Source organism: Electrophorus electricus, chromosome 14 (genome assembly GCF_041902795.1).
Source record: "Electrophorus electricus isolate QZ-2024a chromosome 14, ASM4190279v1, whole genome shotgun sequence".
Taxonomy (NCBI): domain Eukaryota; kingdom Metazoa; phylum Chordata; class Actinopteri; order Gymnotiformes; family Gymnotidae; genus Electrophorus; species Electrophorus electricus.
In genome coordinates, this window is record NC_137510.1 from 21,679,164 (window position 1) to 21,697,565 (window position 18,402).

Below are 18,402 nucleotides of genomic sequence, written 5' to 3' on the forward strand. Positions count from 1 at the left end.
GGGAAACAGTTGTGGACAGTTCTGTGCACCATTTTAATGGCTATACATCACTGGTTATCCTTTTTTTGTACGAATATGGAATCAGTGGAAAGGAATGTTCTGTTCTTTGCAGTTTTGAGCTTATGATTGCTATAATTTCTGCAGACCAACAGCTGCCACTGTCCTGCCGTCAGCTCCAGTGCTTTGAATCTTTTGCCTTCTCATTCAGGAAGCAGCAAAAAGCTTCGTGATTCTTTTTTTCCATCACTAGGAATACGGATCTATTCAGAGGTTACTACTCAACAGTGTACAATTTAGGCTTTTATTTTTAAAAAATGTTTTAATAATTTAAATAACTTTAAAATTCATAACGGTAGTAGAAAAGTCACTATATAAAATTAACATTAGAGAGAACTTTTTAACTTCAAATGATCCAGATTTCAGTCAAAAAAGTAGGAGTGGTTACAATTCAGGTGTTAGCAATTTTCTTTTGCACTTGGGCCATGCTTGTAAAGAGATTAGTTTAGCTTAATATTTTTTGGAAAAATAAAGCTTGTCGTTCCATTAAACAAGTTCAAACTTATGATAATCGTCTTTGTCCTAAACGACAAATGTATGTACGTTTTCCAATGTTGGCGTGTCCTGACCAGAAATGCGGTCAGACAAGGGGTGCTAAAGACGCAAGAGCACAGATGGCAATGCACAAGACGTGTGGCATGTGTCCCTGCTGGCTGCCGAGCTGGGCGCTGACTGAATCCTCCTCTTTGCTGAGCACCACGTCGGAGGAGCCAAAGAGCTTTACAACTTGGCTGTACCTGTTCTCGTCCCCCAGAATCGCCAGTGTGCTGTCTTTCAGAGAACACTTCTTGTTTTCTACCACATGCTGCACCTGCCAGGCAATATGCAGAACAGACCACTGAGTCCACAGTACAGATACACTGTTGAATAAGTGGTTTTGCTGCTTTTGTGGGACATACTCATTCACAGTGATTCTACAGGTGAGACATTACTCACTAGAAGTTGCAGTGCCTGTATGGTGCGGGGACAACAGCAGGATTCGAGCACAGACAAGACGGAGTCATTCATCTCTGCATTTCGGAGACGAGAGAAGCGGGTATTTTTACAGTGACAGTGCAACTTGGAAATGAGATGCTTCTCGAGGTCATGGAATAATATCAGTATCGTCTATATTTTCAGACATATTTGTCAGAATAAGACAACAACTGATGTGCTGATAAAATCAAGCATTTTTAATTGGTTCCTAGCTCACCCTCTAAGGCACTGCTGAGGAGGTGGGTGGCACTCATGGCAGAATGACTAAGCTGTTTCCCAGAGCTTGTGCTGTCCGCCTGGGCGTCACCTGTACCGTCGTCCCCCTGGAACAACTCCAGTATGGTCTGCACTGCAGATCTCAGAGAGGGGACTTTGTCAAGGCTGCTGAGATCAGGCTTCTTGCCACAAGAGACATCCTCCAGCTGAAAGAATCGGAGAAAAATGGATCAGTCCGTTAATAGCAACGGTTGTCGGTGCTAAGCTATTAAGAGCTTTCAATGTGAAAAGCAGTACTTTATGGTCCATACAGATAAACATCATGCCTCTTTGCTGTTGTATCACCTTTTTTACTGGTCTTCCTGCTTGACTACATGAAATTTATTTTAAATAAACAAACTCCACCTGTTGTCCCTTTCCCCTACATTTGTTCACCTTAGTAAACATATTGCGCCATTTAGCCATGTATTTTAATTTTTCAGTGCTATGAATAGGCCCTGCTCCGACTTACGGCGAGGTCCAGTACACTGATGGCGGTCCTGTCCTTCAGGAGGATGGAGAATTGCTGGAAGAGACAGTGGCGGGTGTTGGAAGGCAGATCAGACAGCACCTTAAACTGGGGCTGCAGCTTCTCTAACTCTGAGCGAGAGAGAGACACACACACAGGCTTGGATGCTACAAAACCTGTTTAGATTTATTCACTTATTTTTAATTTTATGTTTCTTAACTTAAGTGAAATGAATTACTATATGCTGCTTGATGGCATTATTGTTACATTTATATAGTGCCTTTCTCAGCCTCAAGGATGCTTTATCAGCTTTTACACTCACACCGATGAAAACAAATTAGAAAGCGAGCCAGAACCAAAGCCTGAGGCTGTTTTTTTTTTCAGGTATAAACAATAATTGCAATTATGGCTGCTACTGTAATTGTAGTGATCAGTGCAGCCTGACCGACAGCTCTCATGCTCTGTGATGTGACTGCAACAGCTGGAGATATGTATGAGATGAGATGTGTTTAATTATTGTGACTGCAATATAACTGCTCCATTCCTTCATGAAATACCTTAATCGCAGAGGCCAACAATTATGATTCCAATATCTGCTTTAGTAGGCAACATGGCATTACTTTCACTGGCATAACACGGGCCACAACAGACTTTTGTAGCCCAGCTGTTACCTTCCTGTAGCGGCTGCCTGTTTGGTGCTTCGGGTGGAGTGCTGCAGAGAACAGTCACGCCCTTCTCCATCCCATCTGTCTCAAAACCTCCAAGGTTGTGTGGCATCAGACACAGGTCTGGTGATACAAGGCTGCAGTGGTCAGACCAAAGCTGGTCACACAACCAGTTAAAAAGGATGTGAACACTGCATGTACTGGCAGCTAGCTTCAAATTCTGAGCGAAACAACATAGTGCGGTTAAAAGCTGTGCTGATTAGTGGCTGAGGATGGTGAAAGTATATGGGGTAGTGGTAGCTCGGTGGTAAAGGTACTCGACTATTAATCATAAGGTGGCCAGTTCAAGCCCCACTGCCACCAAGTTGCCACTGGTGGGCCCCTGAACAAGACCCTTAACCCTTAATTGCTCAAATTGTACTCAGGTAAAATTGTAAACTCCTTTGGATAAGAGCATCAGCTAAATGCTATAAATGTAAATAGCTGAACAGTATCATATGGCATACAATGATCTCTCAGTCATAGGACTGCAGTTATTCTATCTAATTCCACTCAAGTTGATTCCATACTTTAACAGTATCACACTGCTTTATAGAACCAGTGATCAAAAGCATCATAAAACACTGTATAATAGCATGTTTTCAAACACTCTATTCATTAGTTCACAGTAATTAAAGCTACCTTAAGCTGAATCACACTTTTAAATCTACCACAAACATTTCACCTGACTCAGAATGTGATGGGGAAATCACAATTACCGAAACGACCTGTGCTTTTCACTCTGAGCTCAATGATGCTGTAAGCAAGAGCTGTGTTGGCAGGGATTTCTACAGAAACGCTACTGTTAGACTGATGGCCGCCATTCTTCACAGACACCTATAAAGAAGAGTGAAGAAGCACTGTGAGAGAGACAATCCTGTTAGTGTTGTGCTGTAATGACATGCCTAGTATCACTGGCAGATGTAACAGACGAGCAAAACACAAAAACATTTCCTCGAAGTAATATTTTGGGGCCAACTCCCCTCACAGGGATAACGACACTAACCCTATCCTTAGAAGTCTAATAAGAATGGAGGGAATTTGAAAAATTCCTCCAGTTCATGCGTCAACTCTTGGTTCTCCAGCTGTAAAACACCTTGTTACGTTTTGGGTCACTCTCCATGTTCTTTGCTTCCTGTGGCTGCAAAATACATTTTCATTTTTTTTCCATAGAAATAGCACTCAAATTTGGATTTAAGTTGTGTCTTTATTGCTCTACTTGTATTTGCCTGTCTGGGTCTTTGCTGTGGTAATCGGTGAGAAGTTGTGCCTTTTGTTAGTGAAACAGGAACTCAGTGCAGGGCACGGTTCCCTAAAATATAAATAAAACTTTGGCTTTGTTTGTAGGTCTAAAGGGGCTCCAGTAATTTTGCAGATTGCACTATTACTCTCATGATGCACTGCAAGAACACTTATTCCATTATAAAACAAGAATTGCAACCCCCTTTTGATGTATGCATATTGTGAAGCAAGGGTGACGTCAAACTGGCCCGTGCTCAGCTCGCGCTGCAGCCAAGAGGCGTGACACCTTGGATCCCAGAATATCTTACTTGAATCTTCCTGGGGACGGTGAAGCCCAGAAAGGCGCCGCACGAGCCCACCTTGTGCACCACCTCGCTGATGGTGCACGGCTGTGTGGTGGTGATGCACTCCTTCACCACCCCCAGCACCTCCCGCCGATTCTCCCGCGTCTGCTGAACCAGAGAGTGCTGCAGGTCCAGAACCCTGCACAGGAGAGGACGTGCGATGAAATCAGCAGCATTCTGTTGGAAGGTTTCTGTTTCTTTCATTTTTTACATTTTTGTGCATTCTTACTACAAGGATTATATTCCGCTGCATGTTCTTATTTTAGTCCTGTCCTGCTCCGTTTTGGTAGCATGCAAAAGAAGTGTGCAGCTTTAGTCTTCATTTTCATTATTCCTTAGTGAATAAGTCTCAACTACACTGACCCACAGCATTCAAAATACAAAAGACAGTTCGAATACAGGCTAAACAATGCATGAATACATATGAATATGCATATTGAATAAATGTGTCCGTAATGCACATTTTATTAGAGTTGTAATAGAACGTTACATCCAGAAAGATTCCTACTGTACATTTACATTTAATCAAGATCAATTTTTTCACCACAACATTGGCGGCCAAAGTACCTTACTTAAAATTGGCCTTCACAGTAAACACACAAACCGTGATTTGGTGGGGGCAGCACAAGTAAAAGCCAATCAGTACACAGACTAGCTGTAGACTTACTAGCAGGTGCAACTTGCAATTCAGTTCGTAACACATTCACACAGTTGGACAGACTAGTTCCAAACGTGCATTACTGTAGCTGCCGTTTGCCAGCCAACAAGTTATCTTGATACATATCAACACTGAGTTTGTTTCTTAACTACTACCCCATAATGTAGCTGTTTCGGAATTAAATCTAATATACGTTCATTGCTCTTTTCTGTGTTGAACTTTAGTGTATATTGATAAGGATAATAATAAACAATTAGTGTTCATCTGCCACACTGGGCTGACAGCAGTTCACTTTTCTTGTTGCCCAGATGGGCTGACAGCAGTTCACTTTTCTTGTTGCCCAGATGAGCTGAGAGAACGTTTTATATGATGCTTGGAAGAAGCATTTCAGCAAGCTTAGGTTACTATATGCCAAAGAATAATTCCTATAACTCTGTTGCAAGAGCTGGTAAATGGTCTTAAGTAATACCGCATACAGCCCCCATGAAACAAGAAAAGGGAAACAGGGAGGAGAGAGAGTGTCAAGTCAGAAGATGGGAAGTTTGCTTTCTCAATGTTCTGAACACACACAACTGCACTGACGTTTTGCCGCAGATAAATGCAATCTCATTTCCACTTCTACATAGCAGTGCTCACCATGGATCCTCCCTGTGTCACTGATGGGATGAGTTTATGGATGTGCCAAGATCGCGGTGTTTATGTGCTCATAGCCTTTTCCACACCTCGTCCACTTACCTATCTTTAGAGTCATCTAGAAGTCTTTTAAGATCAATTTCCTGTTTCGTGAGGTTTCCAAACGAGGACGCTAGTTTGGATGAACCTTCCCCGCCAACATTTACGCGTCCCGGGCCAAAGTCTGCATCTGCGCCTCCACTGGTGTTGCTTTGTAACGTGCTGTTGTACTTCAGAAAATCTGTCTCGATTACAGCTGTTCATAGAAGTAACAGTTTATCTTTAATGACAGGGTATTTTAAAAGACATCTAGGTCAATTACTGATTATTGTTGGGTGTTTAAGGTACCAGAAGGTTCCTCTGAAATCTGTTTTGTACCTGTGTCTATGTCCTTATCCCCAACCAGTACATCATTCAGGCTGAAATCTGTTGTTAGGTACTTCGGCTGCTGCCAAAACCAGAAGCGCTTGCGCTTGATGACCAGGGACAGGAGCGCCAGGTTGTCCGACTCATTCAGGCGGAAGACAGGTACAAGACACCCGTCAGGGTCGATCTCAGTCACGAAATTAGTGGTTGCTTTGGCAAACATCTTTTTGTGTAACCCTGATCCTGAGAAACTACAAAATAGGACAAGGACGTTATTACATTACTGATAAAACGTGCTTACACAGAAAGCTAACAAACTAGCTAAAACGGATAACTTTGCTGTTGACAGTATCTACTAACAAACAACCGCGGTCAAGCTATCCGCACTTTAACTGTTCACGGTTGTCATCCGCGCTTTAAATCCGAATGCGGCTATAAGCGCGATATTACGGTATTCCTGGACCTCCAGCTAGCGCTGAAACGGAGAGAAACAGACTAGTATTTTTTGAAAGCGCTTTGTTGTGAACACGCACTTTACTAAATGTATAGTAGAAAAGTACAAAATGGTTTACTTGGTCAAAATGAGCAAATAATGCAATAAAACCAACATAAATCTTACAGCACTAAAACTTAGAAATGTGGTAAATGTGGTTAGGCTACTTAGAAACGATGTGTATTGTATACGTAATGATACGTAAAGTACAAGTTGCTGGCATGTATACTTTGAATGAATATTGTATCATTACATTAAAACACAATTGGTACGCTATTTAAATAGCTTAATAAGCACTGTGCAAAAAGGTTTTCCCATATAATGTATGTGAGAAGTTTATACAGGCCTTGTATGCCAGCAAAAACAGGGCCATCACTAGTACAATGCTACAAATCTGCAGAGGTGTGGGTATTCCAGAGCTAAAAAAAATTCCATTGCCAGCAGGGTGATGGGCCATGGCTAACGCCAGCTCAAGTCTCAAAAAATCTACTGTACCATGTTTTTATTTTTTAAAATAAATCCAATAGTGAAATCTTTAAATGCCCATTTCATATAGTGATAGTATGGTTACCCATTTCTCTTAATTTTCCCGTAATGCCAAAACGGTTCCCCTACGACCCAAGACTGGTAGCCCTAGGCCATCACCGGTGCAAGTTTGGGCATGTTCTACAGTACCTTTTTTTCAAAAATCCATATTAATGTCCTAGTATCATTAATGGGACTTAGAGACAAGTATGGTTAGCTATTTTTGAGAAGTTTCCCATAATGCCAAAACAATTACACTAGAACCCAAGAGGTTAGGCCCTTCATGTCCCCAGTGCAAGTTGAGCCAATTCTGCAGTATCATGTGTTCATAAAACCAAACTGATGCCATACTACCTTAAGGCAAATTAATATACTCATTTCATATATGGTGATTCTGGTTGGCTATTTCTCAAAAGGAATGTGAGATTGGAAACACCCATGTGTCACCTATTTGAGGAATTTAATCATTACTTCTCATTAATTAGACTTTACATACATATATACTCATTCATCAAATGTTATCATGCATCTCTCCTGCATTCTGCCCACATTCAGTATGAACTTGCTACATGTTAATGTCAGTGAGGTATATAGTGCTTCTGCACTTCCACTACAAGGAAACACAGACCATAACTTGGTAACTCTGAGCTCCCTGTACAAACCTCAGTCAGGAAGTGGTCTGCCATGGCTATGGATGTCCTGAAAGTCTGTTTAAAACAAAAAACTGGGGCACACTCTGTGAACCCCATGGTGATGTCATCAATACTCTGACAGACCGTATAACAGACTACAGAAACTTCTGTGTGGTTAATGCAGTGGCGCACAGTGGCTAGCTGTTGTGCTTATAACAAACACTGGATCACTGGGGACCCGAAGGCCCTGCTGAAGAAAAAGAAGAGGGTGAGAATTACAGAGATTAAGGCAGACTACAGGAAAATGGAGGAATGAAAGTGTGAAGCTGTCCTGCCATCCGCAGGCTTAGGACAGCTGGATGAGGACAAATCAGATGAACAGTGTCTTCTATAGCTATGATAATGGATCATTCACAACCCCTCAAACAATGATCCCACCCTGCTGTTTTATTCCTTACACATCCCTTCTATATCACAGCCAACCAGGTAAAAGGACACAACAGAAGGCAGAAAAGGCAGTGGGACCTTATTGACAGTGTTAAAAGTTCTGAAGACAAGCGCAGACCAGTTGTGTGGAGTCCTGTGGCACATGTATAAGTAGCTGGATGTCCATCTATATAACAAATTGGGATGGAAATGGACCAAGGACAAGCTTTCCAAAAGGGCCAGAGCCAGCTATACTTCCAGAGGAGGCTGAGTTTCTGTGGTGTGAGATCCTAGCTGCTGAGATCTTTCTATGAGTGTGGTGTCAAGTAGCATTAAAAGACACAGTGACACCCCATTAAAAGACACAAGGTCTTCCAATATGCACTTATAAAAAGCTGGTACGGGAGAATCTTTTGATTGCCAAGAGCCACCCCTGAGTTGGCAGTGGACCTTTCGGCCCTAGAGTATCTACCGCCTATCTATTGCGGTATTGATAACCCTTTATCTGGCAGTCAAGCCCTATGATGTTTATCATATAGGAAAAACATTTTTGCACAGTGCTTATAAACCCATTTAAATATATTACTAATTGTATTTAATGTAATGAAGCAAGTAAACTAGTTAAATCAAGTAAACTACTTATAAATGTAGTAAAAGTGCGTGTATACACCAAAGTTCTTAAAAATATGAAAGTCTATTTCGCTTTGCTTAGGGGGCGTTAGTTTGCGATTAGCAGCGAAATACCGTAACATCCCACATACAGGCGTAGATTCAATGCGCGGTTGACCGTGAATCGTTAAATTGCAGATAGGTTGACCGTAACAAATATGGCAAACACCGTCACACGACAGATAGATAGTTAGTTAGATATATAGAACTTTGGAATTCTTTTTGTGTATAATTGTACATTCACCAAATAAAAGGGTTTTCGCTTTTCAGCCAGCTTAATCCCTGCTAACGTTAGCTAAATTACACAAAACAACATGTGAAGCTACTTTTTGGCTGGTCTCCAGTTTACAATATTTATCCTACAAAACACCAGAAATCTCACTACGTTTCTTACCGTTTTTTCTTAGTTGCAGACCAAATTAATACGTAAAATTGATACAGCTCTGCAACTATAGCCTGTTCTTTTCCCGGCGAATGCCCTTCAGCTATCTTACTAGTTAGGTGTCTGTCTGTTTTACTCTACTCGCCCTCCGGGGGAAACCCAAGACCACACCTCCTCTGCTGAGCAGAATAAACCTGTATGACCTTAGCGGCGTTAGGGAAGATGTAGGGGGCCTGCTTGCGTTTTCAGTATGTGGGTGCAAGACACTTGCATAAAGCCTAATATTTAAAATTATCGCTTTAAAATTAATAAAAATATAAACGTTTATTGTTCAACCAAAATACGTCAAAAAGTAGTTTTTTTAACGTCAAAATTGTATCAGTGTCCTTATGGTCGCACGTTCCGGACTTTTTTCAAATTCAAATGAAAATTTGATAATACTAATTAAATGATGTCTTTACAAATGTATTACCGATATGAGTGAGAACTATTTAAGATCAGTGCTTGAGGGAAAAGGTGCCGGTAGTCCCCTGCCGGTATCACCACCCCAACCACCCAAATTGCCCTACAGCCCCTCAACAACCACCCCATCAGTGAAATTGCCCTTAGCAACTACCCCCCCCCCCAGCTAAAAAATCCTTCAACTACAAAGACCTAACAGCTAAATAACCCCTCAACTACAAATACACCACAGTAAATTACATTTCATTTTATGTTTAAACATTTAACACAATTTAACAGTATTTCAGGATTTCATTTTATGTTTAAACAGTATTTAAGATGTATTCCTGGACTCTACGTGTTGGCTGACTGGCCCTGGACTGTTCTAACGACTCTGATTATGGATTTGCCCTTAATAAATCTCGCTCTTCTCCGCACATGTGTCCGTTTCTTAACTGTTCCATGTTACAGCTTCAGTTTTTTCAGAATATGTCAGGAGGTTGTCAGACCATGCAATGAAATCCCTCCCTCTCAACCAATAACTGAATTTGTCATATATGGCCAACTTTAGAGCTGAGAATTCAAGTCTGTGAGCAGGATGATTGAATTGTGTTTGGGACAGTCTTTGGCAAAAGCCAACTGGTGTTGCAACTTTTTCACCAGGTGGCACCTGAGAATGAACCACTCCATCGCATCGAATGATGTAGCAATAGCCAGAATAAAAGGCTTGGTGACAACAGGACCATTATACTTTTTGTGTTCATTGATTGAGAGCTGTTGAGAAATGATGATTGACAGTGTTCATCAATAATGGGAACAGGTAAAGTTTTGGACCATGTGTCCTTGTGGAGTAATAAACTGTCCTTACAGATAAGGGAATGCAGTTCCCCTTTTAGTGGAGCCAAAAGAGTTCTGGTGTTTGTAAAAGAAGCCTCTCAGAGTGGGTGTAATGAGTTGCCCCAGGGGTGAAGGTCTGGCCAGGCAGTAGGGCAAAGACTTGTATTCCAAAGCATCTTGACAAGGAGACCTTCTGCGAGGGGTGTTGGGGTTACCTTATGGTTACTGCAGAAACAGGGGCTGCAGCTTCCACTACACCACCATTTCCCTGCACTAGCCACTGGCGTAATGTGGTAAGTTCTCCCACAATGGGGTTGGTTTCTAAATCATTTGTTTTACCTGTCACCATTGACTCTCAGTCTGACTCTGGAGCAGAGGGGAATTTTATGCATGCATGCCTGGTTGATGAGTTGAAGATTCAAGTGGAGCCACTTTCCTGTGCTCTATGTCTAGGTGCACTTGATGGTTCTGCTGTGGGATTCACATCAGTACCCCAGCACACAGGACCTCTTAATCACATTACAAGTGCCCAACACTCTGAACTCATCTCATCCCTAGTCCTTGACACTTCTGAATTCCCCATTGCACTGAGCCCCTCATATCATGGTCATGAAATCAAATGCTGGTCCACTTATTGTTTAGACAATTGTCTTAGTCTCCCCACTATTCAGGCTCTCTCCACTACTGTAGAAATCCCAGCTAATTGTCAAGCCTGTCTGATCCCCAGTGAGCATCTACATCTCTTTGTATTCAATAAGGAAAAAGCCACTCGACTTCCTCTTCGCCGCCCATGTGACTGTGCCATCGAGTTATTAGATGGAGCCATGCTATCTAAGGCATGCATTTATCCCCTCACACGGGGAGTACAGATCCATGGAAGCATACATAGATGAAGCCCACCAACAGGGTTTCATTCAGCCATCCGCCTCACCTGTTGCTTCCGGTTTCTTTTTTGTGAAGAAGAAGGATGGAGGTCTCCGTCCTTATATTGATTATCAGAACCGCAACCAGGTCAAGAAATACCTTTATCGTTTAACCCTCATCTCGGTAGCTTTAGAACAACTGAGAGAGAGCAGGTACTTAACAAAATTAGACCTCAGGATTGCATAGTTTGATTCACATCGAAGAAGAGGATGAGTGGAAAACCCTCTGTTACCACCAGAGGACACTATGAGTACTGGGTAATGCCTTATGAATTTAGTTTAGCACTGTGTAGATCCCCTTCTGTCTCTCCTACTGAATCCCCTACTTTAGCACCTGTTCCTGTGCTGCTAACTAATTGGGCACAGTTGTTGTGTGATGCCTCCTTCTCCCATATGTCTTGTTCAGTCCCCAGCTCTGGCTTCTACCTCTCATGTGTATCTCCTCAACCAGGCAGCCAGAGCTGTTGATCTTTGCTCGCCAATCCCCAACCTCCTTCTCCGTGATGAGGTATCCCCCATCGTGGTGGGACTTGAATTGACAAACCTTCTGATTACTAGTCAAGTACCTTAATCACTGAGCTTCCACAGTTCCCACATCCTCTGAGCATACCCTCCTCACAACACTCGGGTTGCTTGCGTAGCAGCATCCCAAAAGTCCTCCATTCTCCACTCCGTGAGTGTCTTGTATTTGTTCCAGTAGCCCACCTTTCATCAGATTGCCCTGATCTTGACGCAGACCTTGTTGACCCGGGTGACATCCGAGCCGGTATCCTATTTTCATAAGTTCAATAAGATTATACAAATGTACTAAGCATAGCAGTGTCAGATTTGTATACATTATTGCCACTGCAGGGTAGAGAGGTGTACCACCCAAAGATAACCAGCCAACAGAGCTCTGATGGACAGATAATGATCATCTATTACTGATGACTCTACATGATGCTTATCATTAAATTAGCTATGAGTGTATATTTCAAGTAAAAGTGTCTTGCAAAATTAAATATTTCTATTAAGCGTTGTGCACTTTACAAACTTCGTTACTGAGACTGATTCAACTACAGTTGTCTTTGTAGATAAATTTTACCCAACACTGTTTTGAGTTTCTCTATTTAATCAGTAATAGGTAGGCTACTGGGGCTACAGGTTATTGGTGTTTAGTTGTAGGTGTGAGTGTTGAAAGGTTGCATGGTTAAATGTTAAATGTTAATGCAGTATTTAGCACTATTTAATCATGTGTAACCACACTGCAATGCTAAACAAATGTTTCAGCACAAATTTGGTCTAGTACATAACTTAGTTAAATATAGGTCATTTACAATTTCAGCAAATCTAATTAAACAAATGTTATTGACCTTGTTTTATAAAAGGCATTGAGTTAATCTAACAAACTATTGTTCAGTCTCTTTTTCAGTTTTTAAATTGCAAGAATTTAAACATGTAATTTAATAATTTTCACGAGTACCGAGTGCTTAAACTGCTTACTTACGGGCTGAAGTAGTACTACTTTGAGGTGATCATAACACAGAGAAAGCAAAAAAACAAAAATGAATGAATAAACAAATAGAAAAATAATGTATAAAAAGCCAGAACATTTGCAGAGATGATGGTTTATTGAAGGAGAGATATCTCAGCAGCAGTCTACGCAACACCCCTCCACCCCAACCTTGTTTGCCGGCATGTTTTCGTGGACAGCTGGACACAGAGCGCAGGTCAAACAGTGAAAAGCTGAAACACTCAGTAGGACTCACAAGTGCAGCATGATCAGTGTTCAGTCCATATGTGTTTGAACCAGGGCTCTGGGTGGAAAGCAGATCTCAGAGGCATCCTTCAATACAGTCAGGACCGTGATAAAGCTGTAACATGACTGATACATGGTTAAGGATTATATTAATGACAGATTAAAATGGAATAAGGCATAAGACCTGGGGAATTCAGATAGCAACATGTACCCCAAAAATTGCATGGAAGTTTCCATACTATCTCTTTCAAAGAGGTAGACAATGTAACTTTGATCAGACAACAGCATATTTCAGATGCACACATCCAAGTTCCGTTTTGTTTGTTTTGGGTAGAACTTAGATATGCGTGAACTGTCTGCAGTACCATACTGCATCACAAGAGGACACTATGCAACGCTATTTCTGTAAGTATGTTTGCGCTACTAGTTGCACACAGTAATGATTAGAGATAATTAACTGGGCCATGTTTGCATAATTTCTAGACAATCAAGAAATATGCCCCCATAAAGACACTACAAAAGATATTAAAAGCATATTAAGGCATTTAAAAAGGAATATCAAACAATGAAAGATGCTTGAATATAGCAATGTGACAAACAGTCTTATACTTCCACATTTTGTCTCTATGTAATTAGGCAGAAAATAGCCTTCATCAAGGTTTCCTCTCCGTATGGTTGGTCCTCAAGCCTGCAAGATCTTTCTTCATACGGAAAGTAGGTCAGGGCAGAGAAGAGCAGGCAACAGTGAGTAGTCACCCCACTAGCAGCAGACAGTAGAGGTCTACCAGCATGAGCTGGTTAGCTCCTGCTCACCACAGCACTGGGAAGTCTAAATTACTGAAGCCTGGCTCTTTCCTTAAGTCCCAGTATGTGTTGTTGCTGATCCATGTGTCATCTGTTGATTTCCTGTTAGCAACATGGTAAAAAAAAAAAAAGTTGTGACCATTTGGTAAAGGTAATCAAATGTTTTTTTATGTCAGCGCAGAAGCCTTCAGAAACTAAAATCAACATCGACAGTTATCTGAGGCTATGTCTGAACACACTCTCAAATCTGATTTTAGTTCTCTACACATCCAATACTGTTATCATTTCATTGAAGCTTGAACGATAAACATATACAAACAAAAATAAACAAATCTCTAAACCCAATCTCTGGGAAAAAAGTAAATATGACTCGAGCACCCAATTCTAAAATGCACAACAAATGCGGGTCTTTAGAGGGCCACAGTTCTGCAGGCTTTAATGTTTCTCTGGACCCACCAGCCAGCTCCACTCAAAAAGGCCTTGGCAATTACTGGAGGAGTCTCAAAACCAGAGAGACTGATCAACTCTGCAGAGATGTAGCCCTGCAGTACACTATATGGCACTGTTGCTTTAGAAAATGCAGAAATGACTCCAGCCAGGATCTTATAGGAGTACAGCGTCAACTGCCCCTGGGGGTGGGGTTTGGCAGTGTGGTCATACTGGAAGAACCGTGGCTCGTGTTCCATGTCGTTCTCCTCGAGAACCTTGCGTCTGTCTCTCTGCATCTGCTCGATCCTCTGCTTCTGTATTTCTGCTTCCTCCACGTTCCCCTCCTCCAGTAACCTACAGACGCACATTGGTATGCAACAAGTTAGGAAACGTGTTAGGCATCAGCTATCTGCCCGCTGTCTGACGTCAAGCTGATACCAGGGCTCTTCTGTCTGACGTCAAGGCGATACCAGAGGCAGAAGCCGCTGCCTGCGCCAGCCTGATGCCAGAGAAGGGCTTCGAATTCCTTCACACAGCAGAAGGCACCCTAAACTCTAGCCGAGCTCTCACGACTGTCTGTCTGTCTTCAGTATTTAATCATCACTTTTCACACTAAAACTGACTCAGCAGAGGCCCAGTCTATGTGTGCAGAATGAGGATTAAGCCCAGTAATATCTCATACCAATCAACTACAAGACAACTGCAGGTTTATTTACAACAGTTCTAACGGTCTAGGCATGATGTGTCAAAACTCCAAAAATGCTGTTAAAAAAAGCATTTTCTCAGTCAAGTTCTTTAAGAATGCTAAGTAGCGGGCACTGTTTTTCCCAGCCAGATGCTCAGAATGATATGAATTCCAAAATAAAAGCAATAATTACAGCAATATAGAATTAAATAGCTTAAGTAACATTTTTTTTCTACCCAAACCATATTAAGAAGCTTGTTATCAAACGAGTGACCATCAGAGTCAAAAGGTCTGTAGATTTATCCTAGACTAAAAATCTTTGTCTAAATTTCCCTTTCAGTATTTCTGTACATATTAATAGTGCTGATGTCAACTCCTCTTAGCTACAGCAATGAAATTATCAGGATTAAATATAGATGTAATGATCAGTAGTAAATATCGATGTGGGCAGCGTATCTGCAGTGCTTTACCTTTGGTCCAGGCGTAATCTGGTGTCTGTGGGCGGCAGTAGTGGTTTGGTCTGTGCGTCCAGTTCATTCAGCTCAAGAGCAAACTTGGTGAAGCCGTAATACTGCTCATGTTCCGGGGGCATTGGATCTACACACATACACACACACACACACACACACACACACACACACACACACACACAGAAACACAAAGTCTGCTTTACCCTCCAAAACCATGTCATCTCGCCATGTGCTCTCCACATTCTTTGTTCAAAATAACACTATGTATTATTGTGATATACCTGGCAACTGTACTTAATTTTAGTGACAGATGACTGATATTCCTAATTGGGATGAACAGTTGATTAACAGGGGCTGTATGCAGGCTCCATGTACGCTGGCAAACAAACTCAGAACAATGCAAAAAAAGACTCCATGGTAAAGTCTGGGACTGGCTGGTGTGCTCCCAGTGCACACAGACTTTGACAGAGACGGTCGCCCTCTGAAAGAGAGGGCGGCATGAGCATCACTCAGCGGGTTAAAGGTTTGCTCTAACTGTCATGTCAGGGAGCTTGTTCTTTGGTTTGGTAGTCAGAGCATGCAGTGGCCACCTGGAAGACCCAGGTTTGAAGCTGGGCTTGGTCGCTGCCCTCTGCCTTCCCTACGAACAGTGTCAGTAGCATGTTGCCGTGACGCCATGGGGAGCGGAAGCTTCCCTGCCGCCAAGGGATGCTGTAGAGTCCAGTATGATCTCCTAGGGGAGGGGAATGGACCCAGGCTGAGGGGTGGATGCGTGAAGCACTCAGATGTGCTCCCCAAAGTTAGAGAGCAGTGTGACCGAAACTGTGACGCACCCCCCAAGGGAGAAGGCAGTCTGTCGGTAACGAGGGCGAAGGTGGGGCTCTGACTGCCACGCAAGGAAGAGTGCCTCTTTATTCTGGAAGACCCTGTCTGCCACCTGGAAGGGGTGGATTCCAGGCAGGCCATGGTCACTGCCTGTCGCCTTCGCTACACACACACACACTTGAAGGCCTTCAGGATGTATTTCTTAGGATTTTCTTTCCTTTCTCTGGTAGCAGAATGTTTTTTGTGGACAGTGATGAGGAATAGTTTTAAATGCACATTTACTATAATGTAATGATGGCTGTTTTATCATAGCAATACGTAAACCATTGTACCAGTGAAGTGCCAAATAGATAAGCAGCTAGCTGAGATGACTATAGGTATTCATGAAAGTAAGGCGTGAGAGAGACAGACAGACAGACAGACAGGAGTCTTACTGGCTCTCCAGACGCACGTAGCAGTGGGAGGGTTGCCCCAGTATATGCTCTCGTGCCACTTCCCGAACAGCTTGTGAATGACTTTCCCCTTCTGGTCCAGTACTGAGCCGTCCACCTCGTTTACACTCGAGTTCCAGTACTTCGCCTGCTGTGGGAACAGACAAAAAACCCTGTGCTGTCTCATCAGTGGCACAACCCAGCCTTACCAGATCAGCGTTCTCTGTCTACACTCCTAATGGAAGTGCCTCAGCTAAAAAATTAATTCAGTGCAAGAGCAGTTAGGGTGAAGCCATAATATTGCACACATTCCACAGGCATTGGATCTACACACACACACACACACACACACACACACACAGAGCTCACTGTACCCTGTGAAAACGTCATCTTTATAGTTGCTCACCACTTTCTCTGTTCAAAATAGTCAAAGTCAAATGTATTTATTCAGTGCTTTTTACAACAGCCCTTGTTATAAAGCAGCTTTATAAATGTCAAGTCCAAGCCCCCAGTTAGCAAGACAAGGGCGACAGTGGCAAGGAAAAGCTTCCTAAGAGCATGAGGAAGAAACCTGGACAGGAACCAAGACTCAAAGCAAGGGCCATCCTCCTCTGGCCAACAACAGACTCCACAATAGCAACAATATAAAATAAATAAACAAATAAATAAATAATGAGCAGAATAAGTAGTGAGAGACAGAGTAAATAAATAAACAAACAATACAAATAAAGAAATAAGCAATCACTGTCTAGCCCGGTTTTGTACGGACTGGTCGGTGTGTGGCCAGTACACAGACTATGACAGACTGTCACACTCTAATGGAAGTGCCTATTCCAAAAACTACTATGCCAAAAGTACATAACTGTAACAGATCCCCAAGGAGGAGGTTCACATTTCATAGTTTATAGGATTTGTTAATAAAGCAGCTCTCAGTGCAGAAGGCTACCGGAAGCCTACATGCAATGTGTCTTGTCTTCCAGCAGATGGCACTGTTCAGGCAGCAGGGAGCTGGCACAAAGCATTGAAGCAGCAGCTAGAGTCCTGTCCAGGAACTGCCCTGTGATTGAGACACTCCTATATCTTATATTACCTCCCTGTCTTTAACCCTCCCGCTCAACTCTCACTCTATTTGTCTTATTGTCTCTCTTCCTCATTACCTTCTACAGCAGAATTAACCACAACTGTTTAAAAGCTGTGGGAAGTTCTGGAAACTCTCCAGTGTCAGAGTCAATTCTTCCACAAGCTATACCACAAGTTCAACCATTCAGCATCAGCGTATCAAAGCAGGAACACGCCTCCGCTCTACCAGAAACTGTGGTATCCACCAGCCTGAAGAGATGATTTACAATGTTTTAGATTCCTCTCTCCCTCACTAGGTAAGTGGACATATTTCTAGCCAGATAAACCAATGAATGACCTATAAACTGATAGTCTAGGCGGGAATGAGACAGAGGACACGTGACGGCTGCCTCGTGGACAAGCATGAGGGTGATGAGACCTCACCTTGAAGGTGACTTTACATTGGCAGATATTACTCTTGGCGTTCTTAATGGAGAGCTCCCCATAGTGCTCAATCCAACGCTGGCCGCTCATAATGTTATGTATGCACGACGTCACTTTGTTCCACTCATAGTGGTCGCCCAAGCTGTGGGAGAGAACACACACTACGTCTGAGCAGGGGAGTTTAATACACACTCATCATGGACTTCTTTTTGTACATGCACATCTACAGAAAATTGCCCATCTGTTGTATTCTACGTGTGCACTCAGTAGGTTTTTTTTTTTCTGCTAAGTAAGTACTTATAATGAAGTTGGCAGTGGGGTTTGCACACCTCAGTTCTGCGTGCTGTTTCAGTTCTAAGAAAAAAGACTCAAAAGTGAAAGTTATAAACGAAAGTCCTCAGCGGTGCGGGAAATGGAAAAACAAGAAAACCAGTTCTGCCTGGCACC

At 42.4% G+C, this 18,402-nt stretch overlaps 2 protein-coding genes across 14 annotated transcripts in view; both read right to left on the minus strand.

Moving 5' to 3' along the window:
- Positions 1-269: 269 nt before the first annotated feature.
- gsdmeb (gasdermin Eb) lies at positions 270-9,015 on the minus strand. 3 transcript variants are annotated; one of them, XM_081696202.1, is made up of 11 exons: positions 8,882-9,006; positions 7,423-7,496; positions 5,755-5,993; positions 5,440-5,632; positions 4,011-4,185; positions 3,180-3,297; positions 2,428-2,544; positions 1,760-1,887; positions 1,250-1,454; positions 994-1,067; positions 271-868 (listed from the first exon to the last, which is right to left on the minus strand). In XM_081696202.1, exons 3-11 carry the CDS (start codon positions 5,963-5,965, stop codon positions 638-640), a joined length of 1,452 nt encoding a protein of 483 aa, XP_081552328.1. In that variant the 5' UTR covers positions 5,966-5,993; positions 7,423-7,496; positions 8,882-9,006; the 3' UTR covers positions 271-637. The 3 variants fall into 3 exon arrangements, with proteins under 3 accessions (XP_081552329.1, XP_081552328.1, XP_026855871.2); XM_027000070.3 differs by lacking the exon at positions 7,423-7,496 and having other exon boundaries at positions 8,882-9,015; XM_081696203.1 differs by lacking the exons at positions 2,428-2,544; positions 3,180-3,297; positions 7,423-7,496 and having other exon boundaries at positions 270-868; positions 1,760-1,813; positions 8,882-9,015.
- A 3,646-nt stretch (positions 9,016-12,661) lies between these two features.
- Positions 12,662-18,402, minus strand: part of osbpl3b (oxysterol binding protein-like 3b) — a 36,536-nt gene continuing 30,795 nt past the window's right edge. For 10 of the 11 annotated variants that reach the window (XM_081696330.1, XM_035530629.2, XM_035530631.2 and 7 more), the window contains 5 exons: positions 17,956-18,097; positions 16,456-16,603; positions 15,197-15,323; positions 14,273-14,395; positions 12,662-13,714 (listed from right to left, as the gene is read on the minus strand). In XM_081696330.1, coding sequence (XP_081552456.1) covers positions 13,618-13,714; positions 14,273-14,395; positions 15,197-15,323; positions 16,456-16,603; positions 17,956-18,097 — 637 coding nt within the window. In that variant the 3' untranslated portion in view covers positions 12,662-13,617. The remainder of the gene's footprint in view (positions 13,715-14,272; positions 14,396-15,196; positions 15,324-16,455; positions 16,604-17,955; positions 18,098-18,402) is intronic. The other variant, XM_035530628.2, reaches the window with a different exon arrangement.

Coding starts and splice junctions, on each gene's coding strand:
- gsdmeb (XM_027000070.3), bottom strand. CDS start 5,965: ATGTTTGCCAAAGCAACCACTAATTTCGTGACTGAGATCGACCCTGAC. Junction 4,186..5,439: donor CTAGATGACTCTAAAGATAG/GTAAGTGGACGA, acceptor TCTCCTGTGCAG/GGTTCTGGACCTGCAGCACT. Junction 3,298..4,010: donor CCGTCCCCAGGAAGATTCAA/GTAAGATATTCT, acceptor TCTTCTTTATAG/GTGTCTGTGAAGAATGGCGG.